Here is a 14,891-nt window from a genome sequence, read left to right as displayed (position 1 = left end):
ATATGATTTAGCCTTCATCATAACCAAATATCAGTCCAATCCATATGAGCATCAATGGGAGCCGTTATATAAACTGTGCTATAAACATTTTTCCTTTAAACCTTCATTTGATGGGAAACTGGATTTTCCAAACCAAGAAAATCCAGTTTCCCATCAAATGAAGGTTTAAAGGAAAAATGTACCTTAATAGCTAAGAGTGAAACCTTTGTGTCTGTCTTATAAATTGATCACAGTTTATAGTATTGCAAACCATTATGTACTGTTTACAGACATACTGTACAAATTCTGTGTGCATTCTTTCTATTTTAATGAGCTCTAATATCTCATGAGTCTTCAAATGAGTTGTTCCTTTCAAATGTTATAAGCCAGTGAGGCTTTATTGTGCTAATTGGGAAATCTTTAGAAATGCTAAAAAAAAAAAGCTTTGTCATGGTGACCTGTGACTTACAGCTGTGGCAAAAAGACTGACTCCTGTAGTGACTGTGGATTTAACTATAAAACATAACATTGTTTGTTTGTTTTTTTATTGACAGTAAAAGTTGAGTCCAGTTCAAATGTGTATCAAAATAAGTCTGGTTCCTCACAAGGTTTCTTCCTCATTAAATGCTAAAATGCTAAGGAGTATTTCCATTGTTGAAAGTACAATAAATAATTTTCATTGACTTGTTTGTTATTTTAAACTTTGTTTCAAATCCTAAATAGTTGTATATATTTATCATAACAATGTTATATATAACAAAAAATTGTTAACTCTGCGAAATGTAAGGTTAGTAAATATACATTCTAATAGATAATAGGCACAGTTAGCTTTCTGCTAATGATAACAAGCGCCCAAACATTTATAACAAAAAATAAAAGATTCTTATATAGATGCATTGGCACTATATGAACATATAGATAAAGACTGGTTTGGTGAAATACTGGTAAGATTTCTGGTATGATGACCATAGGTTTATTTCATTTAAGCATAATTTTAAACATATGAATCTTGTCTGCTTTTAGGAATGTATTGTGTTTTTCTGTGGAATACGAATGAAATCTTTAAATGCAGTTTTATAACTTTTCATTTTTTGTGCATTTAACATGCTGTAGTTTTTTTAATTTCTCATTAAGATGATGAACATGCAAAGGAAACACATGTTTCAGTACAGGAAGTATAGATATTGTTGAAAGTTTCCCCATGTGAAGTGTTCTTGTAATGTAAAAACTGAGTGGTAAATTGTTTGTATGAAAATGATATATGTGATTATCACTTAAAGAAAATCAAGATTCTTAGATATGATTTCAATTTTATTTGAGAAATCTCCCTTGAGAAAAACTCTTGAGAAAAAGTCAAACAGTTCAGTATGAAGCCTTTCATCTCTGATCTCTTTGTTTCCCGAGCTCATGCAACAGTTCCTGAGTTTCCTCCTTTTCTTTGAGGAATATTTTTTCACTATTGATCTGGGTAACCCAGTTCAGTCATTTTAAAAGTAGACATGAAATGTTTAACTTAGCAATACTGCACCTTTCATTATGGTGGTGATTTCCTTTTTAAAAAGCCACCTTTGTCCAACTTCGAGGCAATACGCTTGCTGTGGGGAAAAGCGTTCATGCTGTGAGTACACTCTTAAAACAAGGGTCAATACTGAAATATTAACCTGCTTTAGTTTATTTCTAATTAAGATGATTAACATACAAAGGAAACATATTTCAGTTCAGGATGTACAGTATAGATATTGTTGAAAGTTTCACCATGTGAAGAGTTCATATAATGTATAAACTGAGTAGTAAATTGTTTGTATGACAATGATATATGTGATTATAACTTAAAAGAAAATCAAAATATATTTTGTTTTGAATATTTAATAAATTGTATGGAAGGTTTACATTGAATATTGCAGCTGCTTAATGCAGTTTTGTCATATTAATGCTTTATTTTCAATTGAATATATATTCATTTATTAATATAAAATATTATATGCTGTAGCAATTGATAATTGAACCTTATTAAAAGGAAATATGTTTTTAAAGCATAGTTATCTTTGACAAAGCTCTGAATATTATTAATAATTATTAATTACTTTACTAATACTAATGTATTCAAAATGCAAATTGAAGTTCTAGCCACTACTACAGGCTTGCAGTTCCCATTGCTGATTGAATCAAAACTCACCACTGTCTGCATCTTACTTAATCAGTGAGCTTTTAAGAGTTGTGAAACCTTTTCCCTAGAAGTCAGAGGAATGCAAAGCTGCAGCTGAGACACTGTTGCCTTTGGTGAGCTTTGGTTTAGTGAGGACCTCTGAGACGATCATGGATGGATCTAACCGCAGAGCTGAAGCTCCTGCCTTGGAACCCAGTTCCAAGCTCTTCTGCTGTCCCAGTATGAGACGCTGCCTCCCTCTGGCTTACCGAGAGGAACTCTACCACATCCTGAGGATGACTGGGCCCCTGGTGAGTGATTGCAAGCATATGCAAGAGAAAGTATTAGCATAATTGCATGAGCTAGTTTTCTCATTGAGCCTCAGCATAGAATGTTTGTCTTGTAGAAAAAAAAACAGAGAATGATATTTTGGTATGAACAGTTGTTCCTGACATTTTATTGAGCAGTTCTTGCCATTTTTATATATAGTTATGTTGTTGTTCTTATTGTAATATTATCATGACTGTAAACATGGGTAGTGGTGTATAATTTGGATTTTACAAGTGGCCATAGCACAGTATGAAGAAAATATAAAGAATCATATAGGGAAAAAAGATCAATCGAAATACAGTGCTATTATTAAAATTTTTTTTTTTTAACTCTGGACAGTTGTTTATTGCCATTAGAGTCTTTCATGTCTATTGGTTGTGTTTGTTTCCCCAGCTTGTTTGCCGGTTCTTGAATTTCCTTCTTTTCTTTGTGGTCACAATGTTCTGTGGCCGCCTGGGGAACACTGTACTGGCAGGCTATGGCATGGCTTCAGCTGTAAGTGGCCCACTGTATCCCTCTTTAAATTAATGATTTTGCCGAATTTGTCAGAATTAATTATTAAAATACTCTTTCTTTCTATCATGCACATTTATGATAAGTGAATTCCAATTTCTGTATTTTTAGACGATAAATATAACTTCTGCAGCAACTGGATTAGGGCTAACTATGGCCTGTGATACACTGGTTTCACAGGTAGGTGAATAAAATGATCTCTTTTATTGTCCATAACTAAAATTATGGAATTATTTGATAAATATTTTATTTTAATACTTTAGAAATGATTTTAGTCTACTTCATTTACTAAAGCAAGAAACCTAGCAGATTACTGATTATATTCATGATAGCAGTAAGAATGTGGACTCATTCACCAGACACCCTTATCCAGAATGACTTACATTTTATCTAATTTTTATACAAATGAGCAATTGAGGGTTAAGGACCTTGCTCAGGCACCTGGGATTCAAACTCACAACCTTCCGATAGTTTGTCAAACAGATTAACCACTAGTGGCAAGGTGTAGCAGCCATACCATAAATTTCATTTGCATCAGTAATTAAGATTCACATTTATATGTGCTTATGTACACAGACATTTGGCAGTAAAAACCTGCTACATGTAGGAGTAATCCTGCAAAGAGGCATTCTGATCTTGCTGCTCTTCTGTCTTCCCTGCTGGGGTGTGCTTATTAATGCACAGTCCCTCTTACTCCTACTGGGACAGGACCCTGCTGTAGCCAGGTCAGGCATACTTTATATTTGGTCATAACAGGTTCAAATGATTTATTTTAAACAACTCATTGGGGAAGCACAGCCTTTTTCATAGCCTTTATTTATACTGTGGGTCGAAGAAAGGTATAATGGTCTTATCTTATCTTATCTGTATACTGTATATTTGTAGTGGTAGAGGTGGCAGAGTTCAGTATAATACGCAAATTTCTATTGAAACGGAAAGTACACAGAAAGAGTGCTGCTGAGGTTGTAATGAAACCAGTTGACATTAATAATGCTATATACAGTATGTTACATATATAACATGGACTACAGGTGTATATTATTGCCCTCATTCTAACAAGTTATTGTTCATCAACACAGCTAATCAATTTTACCAAGAGAGGCTTTTATTTCTCCTGAACTTTTAAATGGTGTTGGTTTGTTTAATTTTCATTTTCTCCTCACATCATCCTTAAAAAGCTGGTTGCTGTATAAGGAATTGACAGCTAACTTAGACTAATAAACAAATTTCAGAAATTAATGCAAATATTCAGGATATTTTGATGTTTGCAATGTCAGAAATGTTTACACCCAATTTCCTGATATAAATATTATCACAGGGTAAATATTATCATAAATGTTCCTGTTATTTCTCCACTGTTGTTTTTTTAGGGTAGCCCAGATCTATGTTGAGGCATACCTTCCTGCTATTCCAGTAAGATTAAATTTACTATTTATTATAAATAAATATTTTACTATATATTTATTACTATAAATATACGATTATTATTATTATTATTATTATTATTATTATTATTATTATTATTATTATTATTGTTGTTGTTGTTATTGTTGTTGTCATTATTATGTAAACAGTATAATACATACATGTGTAGGTCTATGCTCATATTTCTTTTACGTTTGATGACTACAGGCAATATTTCTGTACCAGCTGCAAGTGTCTTACCTCCAAAACCAGGTTTGTATGATGGAGTGAAGTCTCTGTTATCAGTCAAAAAATGCCCAAAAGTATCTGGGTCTTATATTGGTTTCTCTGTCCAGGGAGTGATTATACCTCAGGTGTATGTATCTGTGGTGTCCAATGTTGTGAATGTGCTGATCCACTACATTTTGCTATTTTGGTGGGATCTTGGAGTACAGTTAGTATTTTGCATTCATTCATTCATTCATTTAACATTCCAGTCTACTCCTGAAAGACAATGGGTTTTCTCATTTCTGTGTGCTTGTTTTTGTCATTTTATTTCAGTGGATCTGCAGCAGCCAATTGTTTTGCTCAGGTCTTTTCCTGTTTCAGTTTATTTGCTTACATTCGCTTTAAGAAACTACATGTTAAGACGTGGGGAGGTGAGCATGTTCCTTTGCACATGACAATACATTTTACCAGTTAATACTGATGCTAATGTGCCCTACAGAACATTCCTCAGTTAGATAGCACTGAGTCTGTACAGTACTGTTACGCAACTTTCATTCATTTCTAATGCTTTTCATTACAGGCTGGTCCTCAGAGTCACTGCAGGAGTGGGACGGCTACATGAAGCTGGCTATTCCTAGTACACTAATGTTATGCTTTGAATGGTGGATCTATGAAATTGGAGGATTCTTAGCAGGTGACATCTTTGAATATTAATTGGAGTGTTACTGTAGAAGCATAACTAACTGTGCTCTTTCTCACAGGAATGCTAGGGGAAATCGACTTGGCTGCTCAGCATGTGGTTATAATGCTGGCCTATATAAACTACATGGTAACACAATCTGTCTTGCTATTCTGCTTTGAATGAAGCATTATTCTGCATTAATGAAGATGACTCTGTTGTGTACATTCATTTTAGTTTAGCATTCAATGAAGTTTAGAAAACTTGTGTACATTTGTAGATAGATAAGTGCCAAACGAAGTGTTGAACACCCCTGGCGCTTCTCCATTAAAGTGTTTGTATATGCTACAGTAAGCAAAGACAAATATAAAAAGAAGGATGTCCTTTTTGTCCCAAGGCATGAACTCATTTTATTTGAAAAATTAATTTTACTTATTTGCCACTCAATTGGATGTATTTAACCACGTTAGTCTGTTTTCTTTGCTGATGCCAGGTTATATTAGCATTGATTCCAGTAACTAAAAAATTACTAGGCATTAAATCCAAGTCTAGCTAATGTTAAATAATAGATATGTACATGATATTTAACTTGTTATTAATTAATTATCAAAAAACATACGTTTAGTCATGCCTATGTTTTCCGGTAAAATCATTTGACAATTATCCTATCCAATTGTTATTGCTTTTTTACAGTTACTTTTCATTTGACATTCCATAACTAACCGAATTTCATCTCTTGAAAAGATTTTCTGTTTATTGTTTAATACATGAGTAATTTTAAAAGTAGCAACCTTCATACTTGACTTGAGTATATTTATGAGTGGATACTTTAAGTTTTCCAACCCTAACCATAATCCATACATGTCCTTCTTCTTAAGCAGAACTGTATGCCGTGCTTGTTTTCTGCACATATTGTGTGTGTGTGTGTGTGTGTGTGTGTGTGTGTGTGTGTGTATGTGTGTGTGTGTGTGTGTGCGTGTGTGTGTGTTTTACCTGTAGATACCAGCTGGAATACAAGGCGCAGCTTGTGTGCGTGTAGGTAATGCACTAGGAGCTGGAAATACAGCTGGAGCCATTCTCACTAGCAAAGTTTCTTTCATTTGTGCAGGTAACAACACTATACACTTATATATTTCCTATATAAGCAGTACTCATAATCACCAGTTTAAAGCACTATTGCTTGAACAAAGGCACTTCATTGATTTGACTCCCTTTCTAGCTGTATTGGCAGTCATTCAGGGTGTAGTGCTTGGTGGTACAAAATCAGTCATTGGATTTTTGTTCACTTCAGATGAGTAAGTACAGAGATCTGTTTTTTAATATTTCAAACATTTTAATATTTGAATAAGTTCATTTTTCTGTGAATATTAATTAAAGGTTATTTATAAAATACAAAACAAGAAAACATAAAAATTGCTTTTTGACTCATTATTTTCAGGACCATAGCAGAGTTGGTTTCTGAACTCATGAGCATTTACTGCCCCCTTCAATTCTTTAATGGACTGCTGGTGAGTTTTTAATTCCTCTCTACTCTATTATATGCACTATACACTACAATGGGTTCTTAAAATGTTGTTGACTTCGACCATTTAAACTGTTAAAGAAATTTAACAGACCCCCTTAGTGCAGGACTGTTTGAACATCAACATGATTTAAATGTTTACAATAATATTATGTATAATTAATAGATTCGTAGATATTTCTCTTCCTGAACTTGACACCAACAGAACACAGGTTCAAATTGATATTATTTCTAGGCAATCTTTTTTGTGTTATTGAAAACCTAAAAGATATAAAAAAATCAAGAACCCCTGGGGGTCATTATGCTATGCTATGCTATGCTATGCTCAAGCTTCAGCCCTTCTCTTGACACATTAGTGCCTAAATAATATATAATTGTCTTTTACTAGTTTGTTTAAACTTTCTGACATTTTGGCATGACATGACAATATTTCAGTACCTACATCAGCCGTGATTGCGTTTACTAGATGTGAGATTATGACTGTTATTTCCTCAGTGTGTGGGCATGGGCATAGTCCTGGGCACTGGGAAGCAGGGGATTGCAGCCATCGCTAATCTAATTGGTTATTACTGCATTGGACTTCCATTAAGTATTGCTCTGACCTTCCCAGCAAAGTTACAAGTCGCTGGTTTGTATTTTTCAAAATAATTGTGTATAAATAATATTAGTATAAACCGCATTGTGCTTCATCTCTAGGCAAAAATATTAAATCTCTTTTCATTGATTACAGGCTTTTGGTGGGGCCTTTTTGTTGCTGTCTTCTTGCTGTCAATCTTTTTCATTGTCATCATCTTCAAATTAAATTGGAAGAAGTTAACAGAAGAGGTATGTCCTGTCATGTGTGTATCTCAAAGGAATTAGTTATTATGGCCATAATAAAATGGGTTTCATAATTTAACGCTGGCACTTATGCATTAAAGGCTATTGAACGTGCTGGAAGAGGGAAGAGCAAAGGCATAGAGTTTAGATCCAGCCACCGGCTCTCCGATAGCTTCTTCCTTGCACTCAGTAACTCAGAGGTAAGTTTCACTTCTTTACTGGATAAATATTACCAAGCACAACGAATAATATATTACTCACTGTAAATCAGAATCAGAATGGCTACACATCTGTGAGCTCTCAAGATGAGGCTGAGGAAAGAAGCACTTCAGTGGCTCAGCAGAGATTGAGAGAGACTCAGGAAGGAGAAATGAGAAAAGTAAACCAACTCTCAACCGCTCAGCTCATCATCAGGAGAGGTCTGACTGCTCTGACTGCTGTCTTAACCCTCAGTGTAGGGATGATGGTCCACTTCATCCTGCCTCTGCCCCAGGTGCCTTCCATCACCAATAGCACTTTGGACTTGCAGAACTCCACTTTATCTTCTCCCACTGCCACAACAACAATGTCTTTTTGAGACTGAGAGATCCTTGCTGGATAAGTGTTTTTGTTTGGTATTGGTAGTATATACTGTATTACCATTATAGTGTATTGACCTGTCTAATATAAACTACCAGGATAGAGAATGATATATTAACTTAACTAAACTAAAGTTGATTGCCACTTTTCTTTACTTCTGGAATGTGAGAAATGTCACCAATGTATATGCAGTAAAAACACAGTGAAATTGTAAGTAATCCAACAGTAATTATCTCTTTATGTAAAGAAAATAACAGGTTAATATTGTTTGAGAGATTGCACATCTTGTAGTATATAAATAATGGAACAAACTGCCTAAACAAAGAACTAATATTGTCCCTTAAATAATTGTAACAAAATATGCATTTCTGTAACTCTTGAAATATATGACAAGAGATTGTAAAATTATTGTATGCAACATTATACCTTCATGTAGGCTTTGGGTTGAAGTCTGCTACAGACTGAATGTCCATACAATAAATTCCTTGTGACTATAAAGTCTTTTACATGGCTTCAGGCCAAATAAGCATATTGCTACCTCTTCACAATCACACTTAAAGCAATCCCTACAGCCAGAATAATGAACATAGCCATTAGAGTCAGGCTTCTGCGGACCACCAAGACCCCTAAAGGTAGCGGCTCCCTCGTTGTAGTCATGTTTTTCAGATTCTCCGCCAGCCTCTCAGTGTCAGTGTGAGGGCCTTCATCGGTGACATGCATGTTGTCAGACTGCTCTACTGTATCTGCCAATAAAAAGATTCTGTTAAATGTGATAAAAGTTTGCCCATTTCTTTTTACGGTTAATTTACGCTTACTAAACCAATAGTGCCAAGCAGGACAGGATTCTTACCATCCCCTGTGCAGTCCAACTGAATTCCTGCTCTTATCAGTGCCTGTGATCAGGGCATTATGTTAATGTCACTGATGTAGAAGGGGTACAATGATAGATGCAAATCAAATGATTTTTAATTGTCTCACCTCCTCTGTGGCTTTCAGCCAGTTTATCTTTATTAGGAGAACAATGAAGAAAATGGACTGCATGAACACACAAATTAAAAGGCCAGTCCAAAGACCTATGAGACAAGAGAAACGTAAAGCATGAACTTACACAAAAAGAGAGTGGGTTAGATAAAAATTTATGTTCCTACCAAATATGCCCATTTTAGCAGCAAACATCAGAGACACTCCAATAGGAAAGCCTATGCCATAATATCCAACCAGGTTCCCAGCTGCCCCATACAGCTGCTTTCCTAAAGCTCGGACAATACTCCCACCAGCTGCCTGATAGAAAAGAAATAGAAATAGAATAAAATAAATAGTTTTGATACATTCTCAAAGTACAGCTTTGACTAGTCTGTAAAAATGTTTTAAATAATACAATAATAACCATGAATTATGAAATTCTCCATGAAGTGTACAGAATTTAAACTATAACATATCTGATTACTCACTGCTGTTGCGTCAAGGACATGGAAAGGGGCATAGAGCACCATTACGCTACTGACTCTCTCTCTGATCTGTCTGTGACAAGATACAGAAAGTTTGTCAACTGACCGTTTAATTATTTCTCACTACATTGTATCATATAACCACTCCAAAACCAAAATGTCATGTATTATATGGGCAAAGTTCAGCAAGAAGTTAAGTCATTATAAGAAATCTGAGTCATAGCAGTAAAACTAGAGCTTACAGTGTATATGATTTTAAGATTACATTCATATGAATGAATAGTAGACAGCGCATTGATGATTTGAGGGCATCTAAAAAATACATCTAAAACTGAGTGTGTAAAATGACAATCATAAACTGATTTCATTCACAATGCTTTGTAAATTCATAATAGATTAAGTGTGGGGCACTCACTCATCATTTGAGAAGATGTAAGAAATGACATCTTTGCTACTGCCCAGGATAACTGCCAAGCACATGGAGACGCAGACTGTTGCAAAGCACAGTATAATTAACAGAGAATATGTCAGTGAACTATGGGATTGATACAAGTGTGCCAGCCACACAAAGATCACAAGTTTATAGCCTTAAGAATTCTGCTATATAATTATACAACAAAACAAGACTTTTTAATTGTCTTACACTTTACTGTAATTAATGATTTAATTCATTTCTGGTGTCTTTATGCCACTATAATGTAAATATGGTTGTATGTTTAGATAAAACATGATCTAATGGTGAATAACAAACAATTTCTAAATGGTGGAAAATATGTTGCATACAAGCTTGTTTTGTGAGTGCATCCTAGAGTAAAATATTTTTTTTTGAATGAGCACCAGGTCCTTCTTTGAACCTGGCAAAAATCGGTAAGTTATCAGATCAATTCCCATTTAGACGTAAATCTTACAGCTCGATAAACAACTGAGGCAGTATAAAAAGGTGCCCATATACAGTGTATTCAACAATTTCCAACAGAAATGACCTTCGATTGGAAAAGAAAGCACGGGATAATGATTTTCTAAATAGCAGGTCATGGAAAGAAAAACAGGAAAAGAAAATGGGGAACAATGTTGCACAGAGTGTGTTTTTGTTGTCTCACTTTTCTCAAACAAGAAATAATTTCAACAAAGACATGCCATCTAGGTGCTAATAGAAAATGGGGTGTTTGAGAGGCATTTTCGATGCACTGTGGGCTAATCCTAACCCTGGGCATCTGAAATGCACTAATAATAATAATAATAATAATAATAATAATAATAATAATAATACAGTAATAATAATAATAATATCACATTTTAAACAAATGTATCAAAGACCATTTCTATAAAAAAAAATGTCCACCTTCTGCTTTTTGAAGCACAACCACATGCAAGACCCAAAAGAAGAAGTGAAAACTGTATACATATCAAAACTGTACATATTATCAACCAACTAAGAAAGAACATCACGCTTATCACCTCTATAATTTTCTATGCAAACATAATATAATGAAACCTAATGATTAATAACAATCAGTTCAAATAATCAATGCACTGAGAAGTACCTGCACAGGCTATAGAGATCTTGGCAGACAGTTTGGCTTGTTCAGCATCCCCAGCACCCAGAGCATTCCCCACTCTCACACTGCCTGCCACACTAAAGCCTATAGGAAACTGGCAAGAGTTTGGATAGTCTTCATACATTAATACATTAATAACACAGGGAAAAACTTCATCAGAATATCCTTAAAGTAATTACCATATATGCAATATTTGCCAGTATATAAGTAACTGATTGGGATCCCAGCTCTACTTCACTTATCAAACCTGCCATGTAAAACACATGCAGAGAAAATAAGCAACACCTCAGGATGAATTTTAGATTGAAACATTACCTATAAAGGCTGTGGGACATTAACATTAACTAAGCATTATTATGTTATTCAAAACACATTTTACCTGCCAAAAATGCACCCAGCTCATAGGTCCACCACTCTGCGCCCAGCATTACCATGCCTGGAATGCCCAGCCGCATAAATTCATCCCATTCCTGAAGACAATCCATGGACAAGCCTGCACAGAAGAGAAGGAAGAAACATTGGCTGTACATATTAGTTTGACACAATCATAGTGAACCCATGAGTAAATAATTTCATGTCTGGATTTACATGTAGTGGACATATATGTATGCTTAAAAAAGTTCACCTTGAATTTAGTTAACCTCTTTTGACAATATTGTGACTTTTGTGAAAATAAATTGAGATATATATATATATATATATATATATATATATATATATATATATATATATATATATATATATATATATATATATATATAATACAAGATATTCTTGTGTGTGAGCAAATCAATTATACTGCTAACATCGCCTCATCTTGAGTGAAGACGTGATCAGTTGAACTACCACTGAAACCACTACAAAACATCTGGTTCTATTATATGAACTCACCTTCCCAAGTGTCCTTATAAAGACCTTTATAGATGATGTAGACAAACAGCATAATAGCCATGGAATAATCTGCGGCAACACTGGCTGCTGCTGAACCACTATAAATAAAGGCAACATTAATAATTTGTTTAATTATATTATCATCTCTTTACACATAATATAGTATGACATTTCTATACTTTTAATCATCACTGATTTTCTATACTCACACAATGCCAAGATCCAAAACAAAAAGGAAAATATAGTTGAAGAAGGCATTGATCACATTGCCTACAACTCCAGAGATGACCAATGGCCATATGACACCCTAAAAGGACATGCTTTATTAAATGTTTTTATTAAATGTCACAGCCATACTAACTTTTTTTTTTACTTACTTACTTGATTTTGCAGATATGTTGCCTCAGCTATGTATGTAAATAATCCCTTATAAGGGAAAAAAAAACAAAGTATATGATTCCTCTTTGCAAACTGGGTTACTAGTGGTACTGAATACTGAATTTCAGTATTTTTTTGTTTTGTTTTGTTTTAGTGTCATCAAGTCATTGAATATACTTACTGGAAGAGCAGCCATGTAAATGTTCACATATAGCTGAGCTTGTCTGTAATGAATAAACATAGCTGACTGGATACCAAGTATTCAAATAATAAACAAAATAGACATATTTATTTACAATAAACCTACCTGGCAATCTCAGGGTTCTGTTTAACAGCAATCATTATTGACTCTGTGTTTATTAAAATGGCCCAGCAAGGAAAGCAGGCCAACATTAAGATGAGAAATGTCCTCTGCAAGATCACACCAACTCGCTTAAGGTTCCCACTTCCAAATGTCTGTTAGTATCATTTAACAGAAATAGTAAAGGTTTATTAACAGCAATCAAACATAGTGAATGATGGGATGTTAAATTATGCACAGACGTATATAGTGTTTCCTGTAACATATGCCTCCCTATAAATATAGTGTTTCCTGCAACTTATGCCTCCCTTTCTTCTTAGCATCTAACAAAATACTTGTCAGTGTGTATCCCTATAAACTGCGCAGTAAATCTCCAACATAGCTTTAGGGTTTGTTTGTTTTTTAGCTTAGTCCTGCCAGAATAAGAATAGTTTTAGTCTACAAGACCACAAAAAAAGTTTGACTAGATCAGTATTTAAATAGACTTATGTAAAGGCAAACAAAACTGCCTTGTGATTTTAATGCCACGTAGAACAGTGTGATTAATATAAATTCGGTAGAAACTTTAGTATATTCACTTACTGTATATTCACAAATATTATAAACAATTTTGGCAGATATACCGCTTAGCTTTTAAGAGATAAACATAACATGTATTTTTCCCTAAAAGGTGTCAGCAGTCAGTTAATCAATTTAGTCCAGACATTTAGAGGTGATTAGCCAAGTGCTTGTATATAGTAAAGGTAAACGTGAAGAAATCCATCAGTGTGTATGTGTGTGTGTGTGTGTGTGTGTGTGTGTGTACTTGAGATATTAATGTGGCACAGGCTGTTGCCAAACCATAGCCCACGGAAGATGCTGACACGTTGATAATCTGTAAATAAGCCACCAGAATAATACAGGTCATTAATACTAGTCATACTGGTTAACCAGATAAACATGGACTAGAGGGAAGGGTCTAAATGTGCTTACAGCTGCAGCAAGCGTTACCCCGTCCAGGGTTGTCCTTCCCAGATGTCCACAAAACACAACGCTGACAAAACTGATCAAGTAGACCATAACGTAGGACAAAAACTGGTGTGATAAAACAAGTCGTAGGTTATTAAAGTGAACAAAGACATTTTAAAGGCTGTTCGACCAAGGATGTAGTATTGTCATTAGCGAAAACGCATAATAGCCACGAAAGCTGGAACCTCGTGAACGCAGCATGGCACGTCAATAGATGCAGAGCTCCCTAAACAGTAAACAAAGCAGCTATATATAAAACATACACAGTTTTTATATACTAACCACAGGGAATGCCAGAGTTGACATACATTTCACTTCTTTTTTGAACTCGACGGGTATGAAACGAGTACACCGGAGGAAACCTCTTTGTAAACTCTCAGCCATCTCTTCAGCTTGTCGGAGAATCCGATTGACGAGGACTGACTCTTAGGTGAGAGGGTTATTACTAGACAACGCATTTTATCAGACCGTTAGTGAACTCCGCCCCCAATAAAGTGAACACTAAAGCACAGCATAGGCGTATCTGAATTATCAAATAATACAGCAATGTGGTGCAGTGTAAACTGCTTTACTGAAAAGATGTATGCAAAATAGTGGTCACGGTCTGAGAAGAGATCCTTTTATATTATTATTATTATTATTATTGTTATTATTATTATTATTATTATTATTATTATTGTTAGTAATGTTTTATTATTATTATTATTATTAGTAGTAGTATTAGTAGTAGTAGTAGTAGTATTTATTATTATTATTATTATTATTATTGGTAATAACAATTTATTATTATGATTATTATTAGTAGTAGTAGTAGTATTTATTATTATTATTATTATTATTATTATTATTATTATTATTATTATAATCACGAAAGATGGGGAAATAAACGTGCTTTTTATTTATTTTTATGGTTTATTATCCACTTATGGACTGGATAGAGTCTATAGACTTTATAGGGATTTAGGTAGACTTTTATCTACAACTCAAACACACACACACACACACACACACACACACACACACACACACACACACACACACAAATACTTTTTTTTTTAACATATGTGACGTACCACTAGATGGCAAGATGACTGTAGGTTTTTAGAA

The 14,891-nt window shown here is 34.3% G+C and overlaps 2 protein-coding genes across 3 annotated transcripts; one reads left to right on the top strand and one right to left on the bottom strand.

The window, feature by feature from the left end:
* The first annotated feature begins 1,932 nt into the window (after nucleotides 1-1,932).
* On the top strand, nucleotides 1,933-8,977 carry slc47a4 (solute carrier family 47 member 4). Its single transcript, XM_060887712.1, has 17 exons — nucleotides 1,933-2,436; nucleotides 2,849-2,950; nucleotides 3,080-3,148; nucleotides 3,545-3,693; nucleotides 4,339-4,381; nucleotides 4,601-4,645; nucleotides 4,729-4,826; nucleotides 4,934-5,031; nucleotides 5,181-5,294; nucleotides 5,362-5,429; nucleotides 6,279-6,387; nucleotides 6,499-6,574; nucleotides 6,718-6,787; nucleotides 7,297-7,429; nucleotides 7,532-7,626; nucleotides 7,722-7,820; nucleotides 7,892-8,977. The coding sequence occupies exons 1-17, from the start codon at nucleotides 2,296-2,298 to the stop codon at nucleotides 8,195-8,197; spliced, it is 1,815 nt and encodes a 604-aa protein (XP_060743695.1). The 5' UTR covers nucleotides 1,933-2,295; the 3' UTR covers nucleotides 8,198-8,977.
* Nucleotides 8,415-14,223, bottom strand: slc47a3 (solute carrier family 47 member 3). Of its 2 annotated transcripts, none has more exons than XM_060887713.1 (17): nucleotides 14,067-14,223; nucleotides 13,749-13,850; nucleotides 13,582-13,650; nucleotides 12,783-12,931; nucleotides 12,657-12,699; nucleotides 12,479-12,523; nucleotides 12,307-12,404; nucleotides 12,098-12,195; nucleotides 11,586-11,699; nucleotides 11,386-11,453; nucleotides 11,192-11,300; nucleotides 10,063-10,138; nucleotides 9,651-9,720; nucleotides 9,348-9,480; nucleotides 9,178-9,272; nucleotides 9,050-9,092; nucleotides 8,415-8,942 (listed from the first exon to the last, which is right to left on the bottom strand). In XM_060887713.1, the coding sequence occupies exons 1-17, from the start codon at nucleotides 14,166-14,168 to the stop codon at nucleotides 8,734-8,736; spliced, it is 1,623 nt and encodes a 540-aa protein (XP_060743696.1). In that variant the 5' UTR covers nucleotides 14,169-14,223; the 3' UTR covers nucleotides 8,415-8,733. The 2 variants fall into 2 exon arrangements, with proteins under 2 accessions (XP_060743696.1, XP_060743697.1); XM_060887714.1 differs by having other exon boundaries at nucleotides 14,093-14,169.
* Nucleotides 14,224-14,891: the final 668 nt, after the last annotated feature.

Source organism: Tachysurus vachellii, chromosome 15 (assembly GCF_030014155.1).
Source record: "Tachysurus vachellii isolate PV-2020 chromosome 15, HZAU_Pvac_v1, whole genome shotgun sequence".
In the NCBI taxonomy this organism is placed as follows: Eukaryota; Metazoa; Chordata; class Actinopteri; order Siluriformes; family Bagridae; genus Tachysurus; species Tachysurus vachellii.
Note: the sequence above shows the minus strand (reverse complement) of the source record. Positions and strands in the feature narration are given on the sequence as shown.